At 44.8% G+C, this 18,772-nt stretch overlaps 2 protein-coding genes across 4 annotated transcripts; both read left to right on the forward strand.

Annotated features, from left to right (window-relative positions):
* Positions 1 to 1,556: 1,556 nt before the first annotated feature.
* On the forward strand, positions 1,557 to 6,877 carry LOC127300032 (WAT1-related protein At2g39510). 3 transcript variants are annotated; one of them, XM_071820008.1, is made up of 7 exons: positions 1,557 to 2,252; positions 2,370 to 2,550; positions 2,806 to 2,984; positions 4,815 to 4,899; positions 5,368 to 5,548; positions 5,674 to 5,842; positions 5,956 to 6,877. In XM_071820008.1, the coding sequence occupies exons 1-3, from the start codon at positions 2,083 to 2,085 to the stop codon at positions 2,890 to 2,892; spliced, it is 438 nt and encodes a 145-aa protein (XP_071676109.1). In that variant the 5' UTR covers positions 1,557 to 2,082; the 3' UTR covers positions 2,893 to 2,984; positions 4,815 to 4,899; positions 5,368 to 5,548; positions 5,674 to 5,842; positions 5,956 to 6,877. The 3 variants fall into 3 exon arrangements, with proteins under 3 accessions (XP_071676109.1, XP_071676110.1, XP_071676111.1); XM_071820009.1 differs by lacking the exon at positions 4,815 to 4,899; XM_071820010.1 differs by lacking the exon at positions 2,806 to 2,984.
* A 3,027-nt stretch (positions 6,878 to 9,904) lies between these two features.
* Positions 9,905 to 14,810, forward strand: LOC127300034 (probable serine/threonine-protein kinase PBL8). The gene is made up of 6 exons (XM_051330106.1): positions 9,905 to 10,074; positions 11,323 to 11,657; positions 12,299 to 12,434; positions 13,331 to 13,467; positions 13,591 to 13,714; positions 14,089 to 14,810. Exons 1-6 carry the CDS (start codon positions 10,020 to 10,022, stop codon positions 14,535 to 14,537), a joined length of 1,236 nt encoding a protein of 411 aa, XP_051186066.1. The 5' UTR covers positions 9,905 to 10,019; the 3' UTR covers positions 14,538 to 14,810.
* The last annotated feature ends 3,962 nt before the right edge of the window (positions 14,811 to 18,772 follow it).

The raw sequence follows: 18,772 nt of genomic DNA on the forward strand, positions 1-18,772 counted from the left end.
TGGACTGCATCTCACTTCCTGTTACTTTTCCATGGTATTTTTTGCAAATCTCCAGGACTGCTTTAGAGGTGTTTTTATTGTAAGGTCCTGTGTGAAAATTGTACCCACCGTTTCAGATGTTTAATGCAGCATCCGGGGTCTTCTAGACCCCTCCCCTCGTTCAAAAAAAAAAAAAAAATTCTATTCCAAGAATCTCCTTTGTCAACTTGGAGGATTAGAGCATCTCCAGCCGATTCCCCCAAAGGAATTTGGGGCGCGTCGGACCAAAAATGCGTTCCAGTCGCGTCCCCCAAAGCCCATTTTTGTCCGTCGCCCCCTGATACGGTGTCCGACGCTCCGAGCCCGTCCCCGTCCCACAGGGGACGCACCGGGGACGCCGGACACACCGAAAAGCGAGGCGGGGAGTAATGGGGCCGACCCGTCAGCGGCACAATTAATTTTAACCTAACCGTCGCCTACCTCGCGACGGAAGTTATTGGCGCGCAGCGACGGTGCAGTTCCCACAGAGGGTGCAGCGACGCGTCCCGTCGCGCCTAGCTCTGCGTGCCGGCGTTAATGAGCGCCACCGCTCATCCGCCTCCCTCCGGCCTATAAAAAGGGGCGCCTCTCATCGTCCCTCTCAGACACAAACCCTAGCGCCTCTCTCCCAAACCCTAGCCGCCACCATCTCTCAACAAGACTCGACGCTATGTCTGGTAGAGGCGGAGGCCGACCTCGCGGCCGCGGCCGTGGTCGTGGTCGTGGTCGTGGCCGCGTCATAGCTGAACGCTCGCCGTCGCCTCCCACGTCGTCGTCTTCATCGTCGGAGATGGACGTGGAGCCGGACGTGCTGTTCGAGTTCGTCCTCGTCCTCAAGGGCGACCCGCGCGGCATCCAGAGGCTGCCGGACTCCTTCACCGAGTACGTCGGCGGCGTACGCCCACGCAAGATGCATCTGCGGGAGCATTTGTGCGGCTACTACCGGTGGATCGTCGACGCAATCTACGACGCGCGCGACAAGATGTACCTCAACATCGGCTGGGAGAAGTTCGCGCGCCACCACAGCCTCGAAGCCGGCTTCATCCTCGTGTTCTCCTACTTCGGCAACAGGGACATGAGCGTCAAGGTCTTCGACGAGAGGCGCTGCCGCCGGGACTACCACGGCGACAGGGACTCCCACGACGACAGCACCGACGAGGAGGACGACTGAGTGTTGTTTCTTCGCGAATACGTGCACGGAGGTTTCTGCCTGTTCGCCTCATCGGTAGAACCAACAAGGGCACCATCCTCCCGCTAGATTTTTCAGTTTAGGTGACTGGGTGTGCGCTCGAGTGTTCTTTCTTAGCAGCGAACACAGGAAACCTCTGATGCACGGCCTAGTTAGGTTTAGTTTATTTGCAATATTTTATATTTGTGTCCACCACGGTTCCAACTATGTATTAGTTTGTGGAAACCACGTACCCAATTATGTATTAGTTTGTGGAAATTAAAATAAAAATGCCAAAAAAAAGTACTTCCTCCGACCCGAAAAACTGGGCGGACCGGTTATTTTGCGAAAATCCCCCCGCACTATTTCACCTGGAAATTCCCCAACCTCTCTCCAACCTCCGTTTCGCCCGACGCTTTCTTTGTCGTCGCCGGCCGATCCCGGCGCTGTCCGCACGCCGCGCGACCACCGCCGCGAATCCACCCCGCCCTCCTCTATTTACCCCCTCGATTGGAAGCTCTGGACGGCCTCCCCACCACAAACCCTAGCCCAGGCTCCCCCAAGCTCCGAATTTTGGATCCAAAATCCATTCTTCTTGCCGGCCTCATCCTCCTCCGCGCCGCAGCCTCCGAGCACGGCCGCGCCGCCGACCACACGGGCTTCCTCGACGCCGTCGCCACCGAGATGGAGGCGCCCTTCTGCACCCAGCTCTTCCCGCACATCCAGGCCAAGAAAAATGGTGTGCGTGCAGTTCGCCGCCTCCGTGAATGCGTCCACTGACGACCCAGCACATGTGGCCATAGCTCAGCAGAGTCGCAGTCCCCTGCTCTTCTTCTATCTCAAGTTCTCAACACGCCACCCGTGAGGAGGAAGAAGGAGATCGAGGGTTAATTCCAATGGGTCTCATGCCCACCGTCGCCATGCTGCTCGTGCAGATCGGCTTCGCCGGCAACAACCTGCTCTCCAAGATGGCGCTGGACAACGGCGCCAGCCCCTACGTGCTCATCTCCTGCCGCAGCCTCATCGCCGCCCTCTTCCTCGCACCCTTCGCCGTCTACTTCGAGAGGTACGCGCGTGCCTGCTTGTCCACTTGTTTCTTTCGAAATTTGTTGTTGCTCACGAAATGCAGTAGCGGAGCAGCTTTCCTCTCATTAATTAATTAAGAGAACCACCGTGCGTATAGGCTAGTTGATTCCAGATCAACACCATTTTTCTTTCGGCTACTGCTTTCTGAATCCTTGCAACGAAGCATTCACCTTAAGTTCTTGCCGTTGCTGGACATCCTGGAGACCCGTGTGCGTGCAGTTCGCCGCCTCCGTGAGCTGCTCACCACGAAATTCCCACCGGGGACATTCCCTGTCAAGGTAACTTTCAGTCTGCTCCTCTGCTCTAGCGGCAACGCAAGTTCGTGTACTCTTCTCACACTATGTATAATGTATGCATGATCTGACACACAGATTATGTACATATGCATACTTCTGCATCGTGATGAGCATGCAGTTGTCGCAACACAAATTAACAAGGCTCAGTCACAACAACATTTAGTCATGTGCCATAACAGAGTAACAGACTTATATGGTCATCAGTTTCATTGGCTGTGCAAATTTGACTACTCGCAGTTGAGCTCAGCTGCTGCAGTTGGAGACATCTCTGGAGGCGATGAAGGGGAAGCTTGCGGATGCCGCACGATTGGCCTCGGAGTATGATGGCATCTTCTTGCAAAGCTTGACCAGATTGAAGGCTCCAAGTCTCCTGTCAACAGCAAGTCCCCCTCTGGAGACTAAGAGAAAGCTTAAAGGTATGGTACCACCCTGTGATTTTACAAACTCCCTAGAGCTACTTGAGTTTTGTTACTCACGGTATTGCTTCTCCTTGTATTGCTTGCTTGCTTGATAAGCTATGAACAATATGAGTAACTCTACTTGTTGGGTTTGCATCTGGTACTATCTTGTTGGAGTAACTCTTATCGATTCTCCTTGTATTGCTTGCTTGCTTGATAAATTATGAATACATGATAACTCTGATAAACTATGGATACACGATAAACTATGGATGAAGTACCTATTTTCTATTGCTTGCTTGCTTGATACTACTCTGTGTGATGGTCCAGTACTAGTTGATACCTTGCAAGTATCATAGGTTGAAAGCTAGAAGAAGACCTTCAAATAGGGCAACAATGTTGAAGTGTATTTGCCTCAAAGGAGAATGCATACATCGCATAAAATTAAAATCTGAAACTGAATGAACACATAAGACTTCAGAAATTTTGGGCGCACAAATTGCAGAAAATAGAGTAGCTGTGGTAGCGATTGGTTATAACTTTTGTTCTAGTCATCTTATTTACAACTGTTTTCTCTAGTATTACATGCCAACTAGTTTAGGATGACTAGGTGTTTGTTTTCTGCCTTCCTTGGCCTCTTGTTTGCTCTCAGTTCAGGCTTCTCTTCTTGTATTGCAACTTCAAATTCGCTTACTTGTCTTTCCCGGATGAGATCAATTTTTTTCTGTAAATAGTAAACATAACTTCTGTCAGCAGTTTAGACCTATCTTAAAACAGAAATTACAAGCAATAAGACATGGACATACAATCTTGACTCGCCGCTTTGGACGGATAATGCTTGATGGGTCCTCCAACCATGTGCTATATTCTTTTCCTGTGATAACTAGGTCATCATCCACAATTAATTGGGATCTTCCTTTTATCTTTGATGCTTTCTTTGCTTGTGTAGCCTTGATCTCTTCCTCCTTTAGTTGCATCTCATATTCCTCTATCAACTTTAAGGTTTCTTCATATAGTTCGCTATCAACCTCAGTGTACCCCTTTGGTTCAATGGAACTTGAGGAACCCTTTCATCCAGATTAAGCTCTCTCCTCTTTCTTCCACACATCTTCCGATTATTGGAGAAATCAACCACTTCATTCCTGGCCTCTTGATCCATTGCCTTCTTCCATGTCTTCTCGACTGACCGAAGACTTATTCCCAAGAGTTGAGCCACATTTTCTTTATCTGCCTTCACAACAGGTCTATCTTTGCCTAAAGCTTTCAATGCAATATATGAGGCAAATTTGCTTCTCTCTGGCACATCCTTACGGCGCCGCTGCAAATTACGTTCTTCTTCTGGATTCTGTTCTTGTTCCGCAGCTTGTTCTTGTTCGTCTGGAATGTGACCTGGCTGAGCAGCTTGTGGACTGAAGTTCAGATCCAGAACCCTCCCTGCATCATCCTCCTCTTCTGGAGGTGTTGAGTTGATATCAATGAGCAAGACCATTTTCGCCTATTATGGACCAGCTGCAGAAAAGAAATCCATGTCATTATATTTTTTGATCTGAACTTAACATATCTTGTGACAGACAGAATATATCTTGTGACTGAATATAGTCTATTTCATTTTCATGTAACCGAAGCAACAGTTTGCCATGCAACTTATGTTAACTGCCGTAGTATATTACATATACCACATGCAAGTATGGTCTATTTCTGATAATGTACTAAAGCAAAACAAAGTAGCCAATCAAACTTAAAAGCAGTTTCAAATGTGAATCCTAACCAGCATTTTAATATAATGGCACATGCCAAGCTGCTTGTCTTGCTTGTTTGGATACTAACGCTATAAATACAAGAGTGCAGCTTTGATGTTTTTATATAAGGACACCTGACTTGGTGAACTCTTCTAACTGGGAGCGCGGCTCTCAACTAAATGACAGACAAGATGGTAAGCTTGACAGTTTTTGATCTAGAGTAGTATGATATATTCAGTCATGGTAGTGTTTGTGTGATTTTGGTGCGCAATTTTCTGTTAACTAGCAAGAAGAGATTCTTGATTTGTTATTGCTTCAAAAAACAGTGAAAAGGAAACTAGCAGCACCAGAGGAGTACTTGAACACCAGAAACTAACATTTGACAGGCGAAAGAAGAGTCTTAACCAGCTTAGGGATGTCAGCAGCACCAACAGTCTATGTGTGACACAGTCTGACAGTAGAGTAGAGCAGAATGCTTTCCTAACAGGAAACTACAGTTGGCTGATTTGCACCTAGCAGCTAGCACGAACTGCAAGAGGCACAAATACACAATAGAAAAGCTGTCTCAAAAAATACAACTCTGATCCAACGTGTTTAGCTCCTGTTGATCTGTTATTCCTTCTCCCAACGTGTTTGGCTGAATGTTTTCATTTAATTCGCAGGAATTTTCGCACGAAACAGTACTCAGGAAAAACTCTTGACTGTAGTATCACGAAAAACATGGGTTGTGGAGAAGAAGATATTCACTGTGCAAAGCTGCATCCTCTGGCTGTCCCTGTCCCTGTCCTGCGCTTCAAGAACTGATGAACTGATGAACAAGAATAGTCTTGAATCTTGATGAAGGTACCTCAGCCCACACCCTCCTAGTCCACTCAATAAATTGTGGGTCCATGCATCTAGCAAGACAAGTGGGCTCACACTATTACGCGCTTGGTTGCTAGCTCGTAATCTTGGACATGAACATGCAGGGAGGAGGAACATGTGGACAGTTTTTCATCAAGAAGAGAAGAAGCATGCATGGTGTCAAAAGTGGTCAAGAAAGGCATCCAATGATGCTTCCTAAGATGGCCTTATTCCTCCCCAAGTTAGGGCAAAGCCCCTCCACTGTCAATCAACAAAAGAAGATTGTGAGGCTAGGTATGATCACTGATCAGTAGTGTAGAATATGATCACTAATCAATCCTGTGAATGATGTGATGCTACCATACTCGGCAGTCTGTTATTTTATCTGAACTGAACATTTCTTTTAGGGAACACAAGATGAACACAAGATGTTCGATGAGATGCCGGTACGGATGGCGCGCGGGAGCTGTTTGATGTGATGCCAGAGAAGGATGTGGTTTCCTGGACGTTATGCTGAAACACAAGATGAACATTTCTTTTAGGGAACACAAGATGAACACAAGCTGGACGCTACGCTGAAACTCTTGATCTATTCAGGTCAATGCAGAGCGAGAGCAGTGTCCAGAGCAAGGCAACTTATGGAGTGCAAGTCATTGGCCTCAACACACAGCAGGCAGAACTGGGAACCTAGCAGCAAGAACTGGGAACTTGCATGACGCCGGCGAAGGACGGGGTCCAGCCATACGCCTGGGAGAGCGGGACAATGGCGACGGACATGACGACGGCCTGAGCCTCGCCTCCGCCGGCCGCGGAGGCTGCAGGAGGCGCAGAAGCGGGACAGGTCCTGGCCAGAGGCCGGAGCGGCTGGAGAGGAGCAGAGCACAGGAGGCGGCGCGGCTGCCATGGAAGCGGAGGCAGTGGTTGGGCGCGGGTGGGGCGACGGCGGGCGAAGAGGAAGGGAGGCAGAAGTGAGAGGTGCCAGTAAAGAAGAGGGCGAGCTCACCTCCCTGACGAGGATACTCCGGCGCGGCCTTGCTCCAGCCTTCCGTCGGCGAGCTCGACCCTTCCGTCGACGAGGTCGCCTGGGCAGGGGAAGGGGAAGCGTCCGGCGCTGGGATCTCTCCGCGGGAAAGGGCGGAGCCACGGACAGCAGCGGCGCGCGGTCGCCGGGGAGTAGCGGCGCGCGGTCGCCGGGGAGCAGCGACGGGCGGTCGCCAGGACGCGAGGAACACGACGGGAGGACCTGATTGCAAAAGTTTTCAAACTTCTAAGGGGTTTTCTGTAAATTTTAATTAAAACGCCCGCCCGCCCAGTTTTTCGGGTCGGAGGGAGTACATGCAATAGCTGTGATTGCTAGAAATAAATAAGTAAATCACGGTTTTGTCTTGTCGACTAGGTAAACTAACATTATTCAGTTGTGAAATAATAATAAATCATCAAGTCTTTCTCTTTTCTGTTTTCTTTAGTATCTATGAATCTGTCACTTGTGAGAGTTTTTTTTTTGCGAATTCACTTGTGAGAGAATTGTGCCCCTAGCAAGAGGAATCTTAATTTGGGAGTACGTGGATCCCTCTGTGCATGGGTCGTACTTTGTACAAACGATGCCGGATTCCGAAACAAATCCAGTAAGTCAATTGTTTACGGACCCTGTTTGTACAATAGAGATTTTGCCGCCCCCCATAAACACGGTCTGGATGGGTGTCACGCTTGGGTGGGGTGGTGTGTGTGTGTGTGTGTGTGTGGGGGGGGGGGTGGGGGAACGCCCCCCCAGCTAAACATTTTTTATTTACAAATTAACGCTCTATTTATAATTTTGAAGATGGTTCGTGGCTTTTTGGAAAAAAAACATTAAAACGGAATACGAAGAACAAACACCAAGATAGGCCATACAAAAAACCTAGACTAGAGGTTTTGTTGGCCCTCGTCTTCCTTGTTGTCGTTGTAGCTGTCGCCATTCGCCGCCGGAGTCGTTGTCGTGGTACTGAATACGGCAAGACTCGTTGCCGAACACCTTGAGCTTATCTCGTCATCGCCTTCATAGAAGAAGTTCACCAACCAGCCAACCTCAACGTCGTGGGCGCGGGGGAACTTCTTGCAGCCGGTGTGGATGTACATCGATCTTGCCTTCCCCGTCTTGCGCGAAAATTAATTTGCGTTGGCAAGTGGTAGGCGACGGGTGTGTGGCAACCTGTGTGGCTGACGAGGCTAGGCCGCCACTCCCGATGTGGGTTTTGGTTCCGTCCGGCGCCCCCGCATCGTCCCCTGTGTAGCGGGGATGGCCTTAGGACGTCGGAAACCGTATTAGGCCGCGTCCAGCGGAAAAGGTTGGGGCGCGCGGCTGAGGGAGGTTAAACGTCCAACATGCGCCAAATCCCTTTGAAGAACGCGGATGGAGATGCTCTAATATTGAGATTTAGAGGGGATACCTTCTTTATGAGCGGTCAATAAAATTAGCTATCCACAGACCTTTATCTCCACCTAATTGATCAATGAAGGACTAGAGATTGTTTGATTCAAAGAATTTATAAAGAAACTTTGTAGGATTGAACCCTCCAAAATATTTATGGGTTCCTTTCCTGCACTACAATCCATAGGATTTCTAATAAGAGCTTAGATCTCTTAAAATTCCTATGTATCTATGATAACTCGTACATGCACTCCATTTCTACTGAAATTTCCTGCGTTTTTTATGTGGTGAAATCACACTGTTCGTGCAATTGATTCATGTATTTATTCATCATATAGGATTCCACATGTCATGACATACTGTCATGACTTATTGTTCTTGTATTTTTCCAATGCTTTTGAAATTCTCTAAATCAAACATGCTCTAAAGAAAACGAAACAAAGAATATATATTTGGTTTTAAGGCCAGGTGTTGTTGTGTTGCATCTTATTTCCAAGAAATTTGCAGCATTTTTTTCTTTATTTAAAAATTATGTGATCTCTACGGAAAAAACAACCCAACTAGCAAGTCCCTTGAAGTATACTACTCGTCTTAACGAAGAGTGAATTTCATCTTTTACCCAATTCTTCACATTTTGACGTGAATTAACCTACGACTAGCCACTTTTCACTTGGATTACCCAATTATGTTTTATTAATCTTTAGCGTTTCTAAGATTTTGGAAGTGAAACAATGTGAGTGAGTCGGCCAGGGCCGGTGAACCAGTTCGACAGGAAAAAAAAAAGCGAGGACAAATCGCAAGCAAAGCATGTGTACCTGGCGACCGAGACCCACATGGAAGATATTAAAAGGGGTTAAAACATGCAAACATCCTACTACATACTTCTATTCCGACCGTTTGGTTATGAAGGGAGCGGCGTGAAGCTCGGTTCTGTGTTGCCAGCAAATGACTTTTTGATTCATGGTGAAGTCGGTGACGGAGAATTTTATGAAGACCGGATTGGAGGACTAACAATGGAGGTTCGAGTCTCCATGCTGTTGAGGGACTTGCTTGGTGTTCCGGTCTCGTAGCAGCAGTATGTATGTAGGGGGCGTCAACACATGTAAAGTTTAGAATCTTACCTTTCAGGGTGAAAACTAAAGGTCTGTCTTAATTGGTTGTGCATGGCAATGACCTTGTTTAAAGCATTGTTTTGGGAATGTGGACTATCTTCAAGGTGAAAACTTAAGATCTTTGATCGGCCGACGACAACGCTTGTGCACTGTTCCCTTCTTGAAGGCGTCTCCCTTCTTGAAGGCGTCGCTTTTGAAGTTCAGGTGTTGTCTTGGTGGTGGTTTTATTGTTGCTACAAGGGCTGAAATGCTGTAGCTAGATTTTTGTTTCTTAGTTTGTTTTTTTATAGTAGAAAAAATAAACAGAGTTACCAACTCATTATGAAGCGGAGTGAAATGGCAGTACTTTTTCAGGACACCACCCACCCCTGCCCTCCCCTCTCTCTCATCACAAGTCACTCCCGTGCAACAACGGTTAAGGCTCTGCCGCCGGTGTGCCCTCCCTGCCGGCTCTCCGCTCTGCCCCCCACACTGCTCACACTGCCTTCGACTTCGCATCTTCTCTTCTCAAGGAGAGGCGCGATTGAGATCTGGTGCCTTGCTTAAGACAAGGCACAGATCAACAGTAGCATGCCTTGACCTCCGTTTCTTGCCGCTGGATCGAAAAGCAATGGCTGGATGAGTATACACAGTGCGTTCGCTACAGTACCATCTACAGTGTGCGTGCTACAAGACACCTGCTACAGTATTGTCTGCAGTGCATGCGCTACAGTACATTCCTGCAGGGCTCAGATCTTGTTCGTCCACTTTCGATCTAACGTCCAGAATAGCAAGGCACGGTACTGTTCATCCGTGCCTTGTCTCAAGCAAGGCACCGGATCTCAGTCCAGCCATGGCATGAAGCCAGCACGTCTCGCCCGCCGAGGATGAGAGGCTGGGCCACCACCAGCAGAGGACGACGACCCCCGCCACCGACCGCACCGCGAGCGAGGCGAGGAGGAGGAGGAGGGAGATGGGGAACTGCGGGGCCAAGGAGGAGAATGCCGTCGTCGCCGCGCATGCACAAGGTTGTTCTTTACTTTCCCTTCCCGGTGTTGGGTTGGGGATTTCTTGCCGATGCTCGTTTTGGAGCCGATGGTTGCTGGGATCTCGGAGTTGGGCGCTTTGAATTACATCCAACTCTGGAATTGGTGCTGGAATCGCCCAAGGAACAATCTTTGCTTCGGTTCTGATGGCGTCCGGTTTATTAGGATCTCCAGCTTGGGGATTTTGGTGGCGAATTCAGTTTTTCTTGTAGGCCATGTTCTGAATCGGCAATGCGGAAGGAGGGTTTTGATTACATTCTAAATTTTAGGCCTAACATTTTCTAGTACAGTTTTTCCCTTTTAATCTAATGGGGGATTTTGGTCTAGAACATGTGTTTGGTCAAATTCAATCCTTTTTACTTCAGTCTTCGTCTCCAAAAGCCCCATTTTGATTTCTCCTCTCTGATATTCCTACTTTGATGATCTGTGGTTCCTTGCCTCGCTGCATTTGCTGGCAAAGTTGCCATTATTCCCTGCTTCCTTATCTTCTTGGTTCTTGCATCATAAATCCCTGCTTTATTGTGCTCATTGGGAAAATTTACAGCCACTTGCTCCAATGGGGGCTTCAATTTCTGTGCTCCCTCCCTCACTAGGTTGTGTAGTGTTGACTTCAGTATTGCAGAAAAGACAACCATGATCCTGCACGTTGAATAAACATAATCTCTTCTAGCAGCAGCTGGCATTTTAAAAGCAATTTGCAACTGTGCAGTAGATCTGGTCTACTGGTCCTGTTTACTCCTTACTGTAACTAATTTGCCCATGTGTATACTTTTTTCTTCTCACTCTCAGAAATGTAGTCGAAGCTAGTATTTAATGGGTGGCTCATATTTTACTCCTTCTCATCTTACTTTTACAATTTACGGTGTTCCTTATTAATATAGAAAGCTGATGCTTCAGCTGGAAAATAACTGTTTCTTCCAACCATGCCTGTCAAATAAAACAATGCTGATAATCCAATATATTTCTGATTTTCCGACTAATCACTTAGACTCAGCTCTATACTATATAAGTGAGTTCAGATTTTTCTTGATTTTTGCTGCTTAAAATGTTTATATAAAACTTGGTATCAGAAAAATCAAAAGTGGCTACTTGTTCAGAGCGAGGATTCAATCTATTATGCCCTTACTTTTTTAGTGTGATAATTTCTTTTAACTTTATCGGACTGATGCATAACCGGCAATAGTAACATAAACATATTTTTCTTTCTTGTTGTTCCCGCTATGTTTTCAGTTCAGCAGCTCCACTTGTTAGAACACTCCGCCAAGAATGCTCTTGCAGATAAGAAGACCACCCGAGCATCATCAGATGTAAGTGATCCTCCAACACCTAGGAAAATCGACGATGCCAAGAACATTTCCATATACAACAACGTGATTTCCTTCACGTTGTTTGAGCTTGAAACAATCACAAAGAGCTTTCGTGCCGACTATGTTCTTGGTGAGGGAGGCTTTGGGACTGTTTACAAGGGTTACATAGATGAGAATGTCAGGGTTGGTCTGAAATCACTGCCTGTTGCCGTCAAGGTTCTCAATAAAGATGGACATCAAGGGCACAGAGAATGGCTTGTGAGTAACCAAGTTATCCTTATTTTTCATGATTGGTAGTGTTTATTATGTACATGGGAATGCAGAGAATTAATAATTATTACAAGAACTTTGATACATCATAGTTATGCATGTTATTCTGTGCTATCTGGAGATGCTATGTATGGCAGCACATAAGGCAAACTTATTGTTGACTCCCTGCACAATTTATTTTCTTAATATCATGCAAATAAAGCATGCTTGGTCGGGATAATTCTCTATAAGCTACAATAAGAAAGACAAAAACTTCTTTGGGTGTATGCATTTTAGAGAGAGGGCGTGGAAGTTCATAAGCTGAGGAAACTATTTGTATCGAGTGTACATGACTGGTATAAGCTTAGTCCCGCAGTCATGCTTTTAGTTACTAAAATCATGCATTCATTGTTGTGGTCGGGTTTAAAAAATATTAGTGCTATGCTGAGCACAAGTAAAAGCACCAACCAAAGGGGCTGACATTCGTACGTCACTCTGAACAACAATAATAGGGCTACTGAATTATTTTATAGAGACTGTGTTTGATGGTTCTATGCATACTTTTACCCTGTTAAATCATCACTTGTTTGGTATTTTGCTTTTGCTAAAGAGTTCTCAATATGTTTACTCATTTTTTATATCTTGGTCAGACTGAGGTTAATTTCCTGGGGCAGCTAAGACATCCAAACCTAGTAAAGTTGATTGGATATTGCTGTGAAGATGACCACAGATTGCTTGTCTACGAGTTCATGTTTCGAGGAAGTCTGGAAAACCACTTGTTTCGAAGTAATACTTCTGCTACTCTTCTCACCTCTCATGTTATCATAACAGTTTCTGTGGCGCCATATGTTTACACATTTTCGCTCGATCCCTTCTCTCTAATGGCATTGAAATCATCCTTATGATGGCCACAATTTGGACAATAAAAGTACATTGTTTCCCTGTCAGTGTTACTGGTGTGATGTAATTTTGCATCATGTAGCACACTAGGCATATTTTCTTAGCTCCTATGGCTTTATAAAGGAAAGATAACCTTGAGCTCCTTGTAAAGTCCAAAACACAAACTCAGCTGAGCTGGGGCTGGGTGTACCCTCACATGCATAGCCAACTGAGTGATTCCCAGTTTTCTGTACCTTCCCTGATCTTGAATAGCTCAATAAGTTTCACTTGGCAGATAAAATCCGGTTCAGGCATTTGAACTTGATCATCAGCCTTTTTGTCAGAGCTTATCCAGTAAACAAGTGATTTCCACATCTAACTGCCAGTATTGCACTTCTGCAGCTGAATTGGTCTGTTCATTGTGTATTGTTGAAAAAATTATTTACGAGATTTATCCAGTAAACAAGTGATTTCCACATCTAACTGCCAGTATTGCACTTCTGCAGCTGAATTGGTCTGTTCATTGTGTATTGTTGAAAAAATTATTTACGAGATTTATCCAGTAAACAAGTGATTTCCACATCTAACTGCCAGTATTGCACTTCTGCAGCTGAATTGGTCTGTGCATTGTGTATTATTGAAAATTTATTTACGAGCTTTATCCAAATTGCCACAGTCACCTACTTGTATATTCAGTGTGGTTATTATACTATACTTATATGCTGGGTTAGACTTGTATGTGATACCAAAAAAAACAAGTTTTTTCTGACTCTGTCTGTTGTTTACTACTGTTTACTCCTCAGAGCCAGCTACTCCATTGCCCTGGGTGACTAGGATGTCTATTGCCCTGGGAGCTGCCAAAGGGTTGGCTTGTCTCCACAATGCTGAGAGGCCTGTTATCTACAGGGATTTCAAGACCTCAAATATTCTGCTGGACTCTGTTGAGTGCTCATTACTTGCCCATTCCTTTTCTTGTCTTCTCAGTTTTGTGCATATCCATCAGAAATGCATACTGGCAGTTTTATGCGCATAATGACATTATCTCTTATTTACATTGACACAGGATTACGCTGCTAAACTGTCAGACTTTGGCCTGGCAAAAGCTGGCCCAGAAGGTGATGAGACCCATGTATCAACACGGGTGATGGGAACGTATGGTTATGCTGCCCCTGAATATGTCATGACCGGTATTACCCTCATTTCCCAAATGTTTCTTCGGTAACAAATTCTCTTAGAGATGCCAGTGTGCTGTGTGGATGAGCTTCGTACTGTCATATTGCTCAGTCACAAAAGCAACTGCATGATCTGAGATCAGACACGAATACATCGTGTGCTATTTTTATTCAGTACAGAATAATATTTTTTTGAAACGAGAGAAAATATTATTCTGTACTGAACAAAAACAGCGCACGATGTATTTGTGTGATCTCAGATCATGTAGTACAGAACAATATTTTACCTTGTAGCCAAATGGTATTCTAGGTGATGCACATTTACGGGAGCATGCATGCAATATTGTCTGTGTTTGCGCATTCTCCTCATGAATATACCTTGTGGGCAGGTCACTTGACTGCTAGAAGTGACGTCTACAGCTTTGGCGTGGTCCTTCTTGAGCTCCTGACAGGGCGAAAGTCCATCGACAAGTCCCGGCCCAGCAGGGAGCACAGCCTGGTTGACTGGGTTCGCCCCAAGTTGAGCGACAAGAGGCGGCTTCTACAAATTATCGACCCAAAACTGGAGGGGCAGTATTCAGTTAGAGCTGCTCACAAGGCCTGCAGCCTTGCATACTACTGCCTGAGCCAGAACCCCAAGGCCAGGCCCCTCATGAGCGACGTCGTCGAGACGCTTGAACCACTGCAGGAAGGCGGTGGAAGCGATGGAGCTGTTGTTCATGTGGGTGGCCTCCCTGACTACAGAATTCGCCGCAGGCTGACAGGAAACAGCATGCACTGCAGGGCCATTCCCAACCCCAAGTGCTCCCCAGCCGTCCCGGCGTGCAGGGTTAGGTGAATAAGAATCTCTGCAGTTCCAGTGTTCACCCGCTGCTGCAGTAGGTCCAGTTGTACATTGCGAGCTCTCGATGTGTAAATTTGATCCGCACACCGCTGCTGCTTTTTGTTTCTGCTGCTTATAAGGCCCCTCCAATTTTCGCGGTGGTCTTAAGGTATCTTTGATGGAGTGAGCCCTGCTGAAATCGGCGGGGTTTAATCCCTGGAGATGGAATGCTGGACCAAGAGGTGTTGATTGTCAATGGTATGGAATGGAATTATGGAAGTTATGTCACATGCTGTAGTTTCTTTAAAGTTGGGATTGTTTCATATGTTTCTCATATGATAAGCCGCTACAGAGAATTAGAGAAGTACTTGGTAACTTTCGCTTCTAATAATGCTATGTTGCATGGTTTCTGATTGCTGCCATTAGAGCATGATATGTCTGACCATGGCTGTCAAATTAGCACCACTGCTGAATAGGATGGACATAGTTCCGAACACCATAGTCTCCACGTACAGCTTGATCTTCCCAGCGACAAGCTCCGGATGCAATATGCCTTTATCGTTTCTTGCGTCGTTACGTGCCTCCTAGATGTGCCAACACGCAAGGACCATTGCCTGAACATCAGAGCCTCGGCCAAGAAAATCGAACAGCCATAGCTTCATGTTCTTCAGTGATTTCCTGGCGAGGCATAGAGGGTACGCTTCCTTCACAGATTTCCATACGGATCGAGCAAAAGGACACATCAGGAACATGTGTTCAAGTCTCTTTGTTTTCCCACATATGATACATTCATCATTCGCTGGTACGTGTCTATGCTATAGCTGAAAACCTGTAGGTAAGCAACCGTGAACGTCAAAGCACAGTGTTCATTTTGTTTGGTGCTTGGATAGCCCACAGTTTCTTTCATTACTTGGCTTGAGATAACCATCTTTTGTCAGCAGATATCTCCCACTGCTACTAACCTCTTGTAAATAGCCACTTCGGAACACACGAATTTCACATGAAACATCCTCCCTGCAGCAGGAACAAACTCAAGTTGATTTGCTCACTCAGTCTATATATACAAGCCCACCAACTTACCCTCACAAAGTTTCTCGCAAAAAAAAAAACTTACCCTCACAGAGTGCGAAATAAATGCGGTCGTGCGCGCCCTTATCTTCAGATAGAATGGTTTCGTTCGAGCGAGGCGCGAAACTTCGCTTTCTCGTCGATGCCATGGGACATGTCTTAAAGTAGATTTCCATGAAACTGACGGAGATGGAGAAAGTCATGGTGGATGCCATCGGAGATTGGTAATGGCGGAGAGGGTACTGGTTGAGATGAAGACAATGAAACACGAGTTCTCTCTGTGTGTCGAGTGTTTGGCTACTTGCAGCAGCAGCCTTGGCAAGCAGGGGTGGACTGCATTCTTGGTGGTGCTCCTCGAGCATCGAGCCATGATTTTCAAGGTGAAAATCCAAGGTCTGGTCTTCATTGGTTGTATCTGGCAATGACCTTGCTAAAGGCTTTGTTTTGGAAGCTCGGGCTTTTTTCAGGATGCAAACCCAAGATCATCGATCGGACGATGCAGACGCTTGTGCATTGTTTCCTTCTTAGAGGCATTGCTTTTGGAGAATCTCGTCTGTAGTATGGGTGTTGTCTTCGGTGGCGGTTAGAGTGCTACTGCCACTGGTTCAACACCGCGACAGGGTCTTTGTTTTATTTTCTCTCCTTTTTACTTTTTTCTTGGCGGTGTGCATCCCTGATGTCATTGGACATCTTGTTGGTGCAAAGGCTGGGTGCAATTAGTATCTTCACGATATTATTATATTTCCTTTATTAAAAAAAATATCCTGAAAAGTTGTCAATTTGAAACTCTGTTTATACTAGCATTGCTCATAAAAGGATGCCGCAAATTTGTCAAAATTTAGATGTATCTAGACACTCTTTAGTATATAGTTATATCTAAATATAGATAAATCTCCGGTAGCTTTTTATGGACAGAGGGAGCACATGTTTGAGCTCATGTGTGGTTTTAAAAATAAGTAATCTAAGAGTGATATGTATATGGTGGGTGGTGACAGTAACATTGCAGAAATGTATTTCTATGCTTGAGGGAAAAGTTGGTATGTTGCCCATAGTGCAACTTGGGATGCCTGTAACTTTTATAACTTTGAGAAATATGCACTTGGATTTTATAGACGCTAGATTTTTCTAAAAAGTTCTTGAGTGCAAAGTTGGTACGTTGCCCATGGTATACCTTGGGATATAAATTTAATAAATATGCACTTGGATTTTATAGATGCTAGATTTGTCTAAAAAGCTGATGCCTAGCAAGAGAATGCTGCTAAGTCAGTCTTGTTTGAGTTCGATCAAATTTATATAAAAATATATCAATATCTATAATATAAATAAATCTATTAAATCTATAACAAATATGTTTTTTCAGAATATATCTGCCAAGATTTTTAAATAATAACTCCATTAAACTTAGAGAAGATTGACTTAAGACAAGAGCAGGTGACTGTGTATATAGGGACTAGCTGCTTAGTTATGCGGAAGGGTTGAGCTGGCTTGGTGATCGAGGAAACTAACCTCACTGAAGTGACCAGTCATTTTCAATCAATTCAAGTTTAAATTTGTAAATTGATGGTGCCATGGAGCCGTGGTCATTGTCGCGATCATCGCTCCCATTACATGATCGTAGTGCGTGACGTGGAGCAAGCCAGATAAGCTCCGGCAAACGAAAACGACTGGTAGCTTTTCAAGGATAATAGTGATTCGAGAGACATTGTCTCTGTTATCTAGTACGAGATATATAGTTTTTGAGAAAAATTTCAAAATATAAGGTTTACTGCGTTGCTCCACCTGTATGGACAATATTTTTCGGGATTTGATTAGTTTTCCTTAGCTTATGCAAAGTCCTCAATTATCTCACGTCAATTGCCTAGGGTTAATTTCGGCTAAACATGGTGTAATTTTTCCTAAATGTGTGTTCCTTAATTTTCGTGTCAGAAACTATATGGCTTATATTTAGAAATGGAGGGAGTATCTACTATATGTGTATGTATATATTATCCATGGAAGGCAGACGGAATTGGGCAGCAATTTAGCTTTTTCTTTCAATGCGGTTTAGCTAGTGTCATACCAGTTGATTGACGTAATTCGAATTTAGATTCCTCAAACCACATTGCTATATTCCAAAAATATACTTCATGGCAAAATAAAATGGCACTAATGTTCTGTGTAAGCAATTCAAATATCTGTTTGAACTGAACATGCCTCCCGCTGATTTCACACGCAGCGTCGAGCAGACACAAGGAAGATACTGTTTGTCTGAATGTGATTTTAATCCAGCAAATCACATACTTAAAGAAAAGGTGATGATATTCGCCTTTATTGACGCAACGGGACATCAATCGCTCTCATTAACTGGCACGCACAACGTTTGCTCGATCAATTGCTTCATGGCCACATAACTTTATGAAACGTAGCACCTTTCACCCGTTCTCCATATTCCCTTTCTCTGCTGTGGAAAACTGAAAAGAATCAGACTCGTTAGTTCCGGATGTATGGATGTTTAGTCCAGAATTCCTTCACTGGTCGTGTAACGCTTCCCCATTTCGTCCATTGGTTTTCGGTATCTTGCCACAGCTTAATTGCTCAACAATCCTAGAGCCATTTTTAAGTTGCTCAAAACTTTCAAAGATTTTAGTATGAACAAACACAAGTTTATTATTTTCTAGCTTTAGATTATTTGTCGTCTCAAGTTCTCTATTATAGTTTTCCTTTACTTTTGATGATTCTAGAGCAAGGGATTCTTTGGTGGTTTGTTCTTCTGCAAGATCATTATTTAGAAATGCTATTTTATTGGTATACTCAAGTTGAGGAGCACCCTTTTCTTTATTATGTCGTTCTCAAGATACTCAACAAGTTTTTGGCTCTCAATCGAAAAAACTAAGATTTCAATAAATTTAGAGCAAGCAATTTTGTTCTTACAAAGAATATGAAAAACGATCTCACCCTTATCGTGTAAAGAGGCAACCTCATCCTCTTATTCTTCATATTCTTCATCTTCATCATCACGAGAAAGATTAGCTTTCAAGGTAGGAGATACCGTAGAAGGCTTAGTCATAAGGCATACATGAGAACCGAGAGATGATGGAAATGAAGAGCTACTTGAAGCTCCAATCAAGACTTTGTCTTGACAAAAAGAATCATTGGTTCCCTCTACATTGTTAGTGACACAAATACTAGAGAAAATGGAAGCA

Source organism: Lolium perenne, chromosome 5 (assembly GCF_019359855.2).
Source record: "Lolium perenne isolate Kyuss_39 chromosome 5, Kyuss_2.0, whole genome shotgun sequence".
NCBI lineage: Eukaryota > Viridiplantae > Streptophyta > Magnoliopsida > Poales > Poaceae > Lolium > Lolium perenne.